The sequence below is a fragment of the Triticum dicoccoides genome, chromosome 4B (genome assembly GCF_002162155.2).
Source record: "Triticum dicoccoides isolate Atlit2015 ecotype Zavitan chromosome 4B, WEW_v2.0, whole genome shotgun sequence".
Lineage (NCBI taxonomy): Eukaryota > Viridiplantae > Streptophyta > Magnoliopsida > Poales > Poaceae > Triticum > Triticum dicoccoides.
In genome coordinates this window covers 25,814,780-25,822,952 of record NC_041387.1, presented here as the reverse complement: position 1 = coordinate 25,822,952, position 8,173 = coordinate 25,814,780, and the positions used below count along the sequence as shown (strand labels likewise).

Sequence of the window (8,173 nt, the reverse complement as noted above, 5' to 3'; positions counted from 1 at the left end):
GTAAGCAATTGAGTGGAAGCAAATGATGAAGAGGAAGCAAGAGGCAATGCTATTTGAGAGTGATATTTATTCATATATGCACTTATGTTTGTGGTTGTGATGCACAAGGTACTAGTGGATTTGAACTTGAATTTGATATGTTGTTTGATTATGAGTGTTGTGGTCTCGCAAAGTCATAATTACCATATCATATTTTGTTTCAATATGATGCAATTGTGGAGTAAAAGAGAAGAAGTCAATTTTTTTGAGCAAATCCTCTTGTTAAAGTGACAACTGCTGCGGTGACCAAAACCTTCTCTCTCATGCCCTAAAAACGTTTTTGAGCACCCAATTTTACATTATTTGTTGGAGATGCTCTAATAATGTTTGACATGATGTTACAACAACATAACTTCTATACATTTACCAAAGACATAATCTAATCTTTGTAACTATCTCACAAGCTGCCTCCGGAATTGCCATCTGATCCCCATGTTCCATCGTGTGTAGCTCGTCTATTTTCTGATGTACAACCAAAAATCAAGCGTTAACAATGAGAGCCCCTACAATGGGTTCTCGTCATCCTATGGTGCTAGGCGTTAAGCAGCAAAGCCACCTTTTGGTCTTCTTTGGTCTCTTGGGCTCTTTGGCACTGTGGAAACCGTTCTGATAGAGGCCATCGCTCTTCAGGGTCTCTTCTTCATGCACCTTTATTGTGCTCCTTAATGTCATGGATTTTGTCGTCGTTATGGTAGAAGCGGTCATGTTTTTAGGAGAGTCACTTCCGATAGCGCCTTCCTCCCTGTCGCGCACCTCCTTATCGGGCAAGAAATAAGTTTGGCGGTTCTCTCTGCATGAAAGAAGACACAAGTTAAATTGTAATGTAAGGTAATGCCTTCTTGACCATCAACTGAAACACAAATTTAAAAAAACAATGAGTTCATATCTCTTAATGTGGACCTTGAATCATGAGGTGCTGTGGCAAGAGGATATCCATTTGGGAGATTGTCTGTATCGAGAACATCGAGGGCATGCGAATTTTTTGTACTGATGGCTCTGCCTTCTTCCGACATTGCATCATAACTAAGGAGCTTTCTGAGGGCACTGATGTTTGCAGATCTGTTGCCTTGAAGAACTGCAATGGCAGTGTCCAGTATGCCCAAAGCCTTCTGCACCTCAGGACTAATCAACTGTTTAATTTCGACTTGCTGTGCTTGCTTCACTGTTCTGTCAGGACTATCAACTTGCTGCACTTGCCCGGCTGGTTGGTTAGAAAAGCGGGTTGCAAGATTATCCACCTTAAAAGATGTGTTCTGTTCACTCTCCTCTTCGATAATCTCACTGCATGGTGTGAGGTTAGTGACTGCCAGAGGATTATCTACAGTGGGATTCTCAGGGAGCACTTCATTAGCGCTTTCCTCAACTGAAGTCACCTTCGCCTTGTCAGGAGAATGCTGGTACTCGCGTATTCTTGCATAGAGCGGTGCTCGTAAAGCTTGCTTGTAGTCTTCATCACAAGCGGCCACAGTACTAACAGCCTGCAGATAAGCCCATACACAATTAATTAACAGAGCATATTTCTCTCCCGGACATCGTTATTCGACATTAAAGTATCACATGATATTTCTGGGAAGAAATCCATGTTGTGACTTGAAATATGTCAACTTTTGTTCATCACTAATATCATATATACTGATGTAGACTAGGTTAAGCTACTAACCTTCTGGTATAGCTTATGCCCACTGCCGATTAGCTGTCTTGACATAAAGTTGATCAGCCATGGGGGAACAAAGTCTAGCTTAATGTCCATATTAGCTACTGCCCTGAATGAGTGATTCGGTTAAAAGTGAAGTACAGGTACATGAAGTAAATTTGATAAATACTGGTATAGAAGTATGTGATTAGAATAAAAGAGTAGTAGTAACAGACCCATTCGGTTTGCAGGATTTTTGGAGGATTTCCATAGGATTTTGATCCTCAGGTTTTTTACCTATGTATGCCTACTAATTCCATATGATTGTGTACATATTGGCCTAATTTCTAAGGATTCTTAGCATTAGATGAAACCTCATGGAAAATTCCTAAGGATTGAAGTGGAGAGAGGGCATCACAATCCTATACTTCTCCTATTCCTTTGATTTGGAAATCCTGTAACCGAATGAGCCCTAAAGGGTGGAGCTTAATCCTTATCTCCAGTCTAGCCCTGGTGTGTGATGGTACGAGCGAGAGTCGGTGGTAGGCTCAGTAAAGTGGGGGTTGCAATATATAACAATATGTCCATGGTTGTTATCTCATGCCCATGGGTGATAGGAGTAGGCAGCAGGCTCGGTAAATGTTCATATCCTAGTTAGGCCATGGCAATATGTAAGAGGATAGCCTCGATTGTTACCTCATGCCCATCTTGCAGACTGTTCATGAGCTTGTATTTATTTATTTTTCGAGCACACATAAAAATGTGTGAATTTTGTGTATTAGTGAACCCGCAAGTACAAAACCAAAACCAAGCAGGCTACAAAAAGGCCTACAGGCCTAACTAACAACAGAACCCCCTCCCCCCTCCCACCCAAGTTTTTTTTTTCACTTCAATGAATTCCCCTACTTTCTGTGACAAAGATCATCCACAACAATACTCGTCTGAAAGGGTTGCCATATTGATTGGTTTTGTGAAAAGATAGTGTGCACAATTTCGAAGGCCTAGGAAGTGGTCTCAGATGACATATGGTGCTCTATCTCAGTTATGAGTTATCAGTTGTCGAAATGCAAAATCAGACTTCACCTGAAAAAACTTCTTTCCTTGGTAATCCTCTGTAAGACAAAGCCTCCAACTACATCCATCCGAATCGTGTCACCAGCTTCAGGGATTCCATCTATAGTAAATCCATGTGTCTGCATACTGAAATTATCCAAATTGGATATCTGCAAAACAAGTCAATAAGCAGTAAATAAACAAACTAGGACACAGACTATCAAGGCTGTAGGAAGAGGTTCACAAAAATAAAAATCAACCTACGCACAGTTTTCATGATCACAATGACAAGGTCTTCTTTAAGATACTCAAACTGAAAGTAGTGTAGAAGAGCTTCTCTCTCTGAAACTGGCCAGGGGACCTTCACCCTTTCTTCCAAATAGTGAATAAAAAAATTAGCTACAACAGCTATAAAAGGGAGGTCAAATGAAAATGTAAGAAAGGACTCTTTAGATAAATTTAGTCTTCAACCAACCTGATTAAAGAAATTTGTTCGCCAATCCGAATCTTCTTCAAGCAGCCTGACTGAGCAATTTTAAATGTTGGCAGATTGTACTGCGGAAACCTAGAGAAAAACAATCTCATAAGTTCATGAGGGAATTCATTTGACTAAGTTGTTGTTTTCTTTGGCCGAGGTTGACTTCAATGTTCAAGTACACCACGGGCAACATGTTTACTTTGTGAAACATGGAGCATCACGTATGAATCAACACTCTTTTAAAACTTTATCTGTACGTAGTGGGCTAATCCAATATTTATTCTCTTGAAAATGGTGTAATCCAATCATTATATACTGGGTGAAAAACAATTTTATGATGTCTTGTCAAATCACTGCATGGTGTTTAGATGCACCTGTACAGCATTAGTAAAGTGGGTATTTGCAAGATATGTGGCTACTGGAAGTAAAACCGGCACGGGTGGCAGACTTGTGAATTAGGCACCAAATGTGACTGGAGGAATCAAGGAGGAGGATTCTAATACGTAGCATAAATAGTTTGCCTACAATGAAGAGCGCGCAGAAGTAGTTAAGAAGCTGAGTTAAGAACCCATGAAATGGCAATCTATTTGTTCAATACTATAAAGAATTTTAGTGGTACACAAGTCAAACAAAAATTTGAGAACATCATGTGTAGTTCCCAAGAATGCGAAGCTAAATGTAAAGATAGACAATTATTATCTTCAATAAAGAAAGCAATGTACTGATCTCATTTTTCTACAAAACAATTACACTCACCATTTTCTGTATAGACCTGATTCCCATGACACACATGTACCTATGAATAAAAACAGCGAGCTTAAGTGGCTATCTGAAGTTATTGTGATTTACTCATTAATGTGGGGTTATAGTTCCTTACAAACATCAATAGGACCATCAGCAAAGCCTTCAGCAAGAAGAGTATGAAATGGGGTCCCATCTGGACCTTCGCGGTACATGACCCGTAATTGGTCTGTATCCTGCTTCACCTACAAAATAGAATAACCGATCATTCAAGCAATTCATAGAACTTGCACGGAGACCAAAGAAAACAATTAACCACTCTCTAAACGAGGGAATAAGATAAAAGAACAGCCAACTTTGGAGCACAATACTAAACTACAAACAAAGGTAAAACATTTCACTCTTGGTGGTATGTATTTTGACAAGGGTGCTGCTTATCCCTGAAAGCATCATTCTGCTCCCAAGCTTAAATGCTCCTTCTACGAATAGCATAACTCAAGAAAATAGCAAAAATATATTTTTTGTAAATCTGATTTTTATTTTAAAATAAACAAATGTTGCTTACTTCTCTCCGTACATGTAAACTTCCCTGGTGAAATAACATTCGTCGAGGTCTGGGCAAAAAAAAATCTGCGTTCCAAAATGTTTTCACAAATAGTCTTTTTGTAGCATCAATTTTTTTTCCAGGGCATTACAAATGTTTTTTCTTCACGAAACATTGCACACAGGTGAAAGATGCATCAATGTTTGCCATAAAAAATTTCATAACTTTTTAGATTTCATTGCTATTTTTTCTTAATTTAATATTCATCCAGCTGGGAACCAAAACTCCATGTCCGCTTATCCCTCTCCTTTTTGGTAGCCCTAGAATAAGCGTTCCTGTTTTGTTTTTCTTTTGTTTTTGTTTCTGTTTTTCTGTTTTGGGTTTTGGTTGTCACCACCCTTGTATCTTGGGCCTTGTGGCATTCTTCATGTTCACAAAAAAAGGGTAAACTATTGCACTCTTGAAATATAGAATAAGAAAGAAATCAATGAACTGATTACGCTATGATGCAAAACAATAAAACATAAATTTATTATTGCACATTCTAATCACATAATGTTCACAATATTTTTGTACAAGCATATTAACTTTAGTTAATTTGTATACCTTCCACTCCTTCTGTTGCGGCCCACGAATATCTGAAGGCTGTTCATTTCCTGAAGTGTCTAGCATTTCAAGAAAATTCGAGACTTCTTTGGCTCGTGCTTCAGCAATCAAATCAATGTTGCCTAAAGAAGGCATAACCCAAAATGAAAACACACACACATGTAGGCTGGTATAGAAATGAATCTACAATGAGAAGCAAATTCGGATGGGAAGATACAAATCACAAAGCAGTTTAATTCAGTAATACAAAAATAAGAGGTGCCGATTTTACTACCTCCGTCCTAATTTATTAGCCCCCTTTGTATTTAGAGTCATATTGTGACCACGATTTTAACTAATAAAATATAAGTTATACACAGCAAAAAATAATATCGTCGGCAACTATGTTCAAATACAATCCAACGATATAATTTTTTACGACGGGCATTAACATTTTGTTAGTTAAATATATGGTGAAACTTTGACAAAAAATACCAAGGGGCTAATAAACCATGACAGAGATAGTACTATTGAAATCTTGCATTTAATCCTTAAATTCAACCAGCAATTTAATTACACATATGGCACATTAATGTTACCCGGGAATATTTAGCAATGGAAAAACTCACACGTTTCTAATGGCATAATAGGAGGTAGAGAGAAAAGTAATTACAGTTATGACTATTAGTGGTGGGGTACAAATGAACTAGCTAACCAAAGATGGACCAGAGAAAAAAGTAATCAGACCCAAACCTTGGTCAGAGCCGGGCAGAGACGACTCCAAAATCTGCTTCTTGACCAGAGATATCAAAGAGCCCTCGTCGGCGAGATCAGAGCACGCCAGCGTCTTGTCCAGACGGTCGCGCAGCTCCAGGATTCCCTTCCTCGTCTCCATGGGCACCTACCTGGACCGACAACACAACGAAGATGAGAGCTTTGACAACCAAAATCGCAAAAATCCTCCAAAACCAAACCGATCAAACGAATATAGAATCCGCACGGCACGAGCCCAAGATCCCCACAGAAAGAAAGGAAGGGCCTAAAGGCGTCAAGTAAGAAAGGAAAGAATCGTCAAAGGCGTGCGCTCCTGAGGTGGAAAGAAAGCGAAGGCCACTCAAACGGAAAAATTAAGGAGCTCGGCTCCTGAAATTTGCCCCATGGAGCGCCAGCAAGTAAAACGGGATATCCAATCCAATCCAGGCAAGAAGCAGTGTTCCAGATGCAGAACAGAGCAGCCCGTGAGTGGGAACAGAGGAGATGCCAGATGGATTGGATCGAAATTAGGAAACCATATGAGCCTTGCTGGACGGACGCTTACCGTGTGCGGAGATCGGTCCCCGGGACGGAGAGCCGGACCTCGAGCTGGTGGTGATCGACGAGGGAGAGGGGCGGAAGGGAGGGAGACGGAGAAGGCAAGAGGAGCAGGGAAGCTCGGCCTCGATCGGCTTATAGTTGTTGTTGACTCTCGTCGGTGCTCGTGCGGCCCACCCAGCCGACCGAGGAGTTATGAGGGGTTCTTTTCCCTCTTCTGCCCACAAGGGACAGATTTCTGTGCGCTGTATTTCAAGAGTTTCAATCAAGAATTAAGAAGTTCTCAGCCTGAAGTTTAGAAAATTCTTATTTCAGAATTGGTGTTTACAAGACAATCTGTGAATACATAAGATAGATCAAGAATGAAGAGTGACTTAACCAGCAATTGACAGTTTTCTCTTAACATGGAATACTTTTACTGATAAAAAAAAGGGGTTGGGTATTAATTGATAGTTCAAAAAAAGATAGTTGGATTTGCCCCTTTCAGGCTTTCTATAATGATGATGATATACTCCACTATATTAGGACAATGCTCGTGCATTGCAACGTGATATAAATAGCCAATAGTACGTTTTATGTAAATAAATATTTGTAGAACCCTGTCCGTGATTTATCTTATAGTTTAATCAGAAGTTTGGTAAGTACATTAAGATAAAATTGGTTCAAAAAATAAGTAAATTAAGGTGATTGATTAACATACAAAGAAAGTATGGACAAAGGCTGTGGTGGGACAAAAAAACTGGTTGGATGAAATAAATCGATGGAGGGACGTGGTAGGAGGTGGAGAACCGGTTGACGAGGAACTACTAGTTTTTAAGTATATAAAAAGTAGAGATAAATATAAATATAAAATTAGAAATAGATACAAGTATAGATATAGAGATAGATGTGCTGGTCGAAGGAGAAGCTAGCACCAACTTTAATATTAGTGGATAGGAGTGAGGCTCGAACTGGGAGGTAATTGCACAAATCACTAACTATTGGTGTTGATTTTGCACAAAACATCTACTTTATGGGTTTGTTGCACAGAACATCACGTATTGGTGTAATTAGTTGCAGCTAGGTCTATTCCAACATTCACGTACGTTGTTTGATTTCCAACGGATGGGCCTGTTTATAAGTGCACATGCGGCAAAAAAACCAACCACGATAGCCAACCAACCAAAACGATCATTGCTCAAACCACTTTGGTCCAACTGAGATTAAAGTTTCCCACATTTAGTAACATAAGTAGATATCATGTTAAATACTATACTACTTTGTGTCATGCATGGCAATAAATATGATTATTTATGATATTACTTTATGATACTATACACTATGAAGTTAGTATCATATACTAGTATCATACATATGATACTAGGATATGATACTCTCCACTATGAGCAGCCTAAGAAAAAGAAGAAGCCGTAGTTAGTGCTCCCATTTCATTCATATTCATAGTGAATATGCAGAGTATATTTTTTGATTTATTTCCTGTCCCATTCTGGTCCACACCGTACACTTATTGCCTCTGCCGCTCAAACACCATTACACCAACTACTAGTAGCCAACAACATTTTCGTCTCTATCCTTTTCTGTCAAGGTCAGTCTTCAAGGCATTATCGTTATCTTCTTTTTAAGGGAAATAAAGAGTAGGGCGTTTTGGTGTCCAGGCTCATCTGCATTCTGTTAGAAAAAATTCGTAAAAATTCCAAAACAATCAAAAAATTCCAAAACAAAATTTATACGGTAGACAATTTGATGCATGAGGCCCGCTTTAAATTTCAAGTTATTTGGACATCTTATC

The 8,173-nt window shown here is 39.1% G+C and overlaps 1 protein-coding gene across 3 annotated transcripts; it reads right to left on the bottom strand.

Annotated features, from left to right (window-relative positions):
• Positions 1 to 274: 274 nt before the first annotated feature.
• Positions 275 to 6,539, bottom strand: LOC119294734. Of its 3 annotated transcripts, none has more exons than XM_037572988.1 (11): positions 6,392 to 6,539; positions 5,827 to 5,978; positions 5,095 to 5,216; positions 4,081 to 4,189; positions 3,960 to 3,999; positions 3,201 to 3,290; positions 2,994 to 3,093; positions 2,756 to 2,895; positions 1,700 to 1,802; positions 940 to 1,517; positions 275 to 829 (listed from the first exon to the last, which is right to left on the bottom strand). In XM_037572988.1, the coding sequence occupies exons 2-11, from the start codon at positions 5,966 to 5,968 to the stop codon at positions 559 to 561; spliced, it is 1,695 nt and encodes a 564-aa protein (XP_037428885.1). In that variant the 5' UTR covers positions 5,969 to 5,978; positions 6,392 to 6,539; the 3' UTR covers positions 275 to 558. The 3 variants fall into 3 exon arrangements, with proteins under 3 accessions (XP_037428885.1, XP_037428886.1, XP_037428887.1); XM_037572989.1 differs by having other exon boundaries at positions 973 to 1,517; XM_037572990.1 differs by having other exon boundaries at positions 5,827 to 5,974; positions 6,392 to 6,537.
• Between the last annotated feature and the right edge of the window lie 1,634 nt (positions 6,540 to 8,173).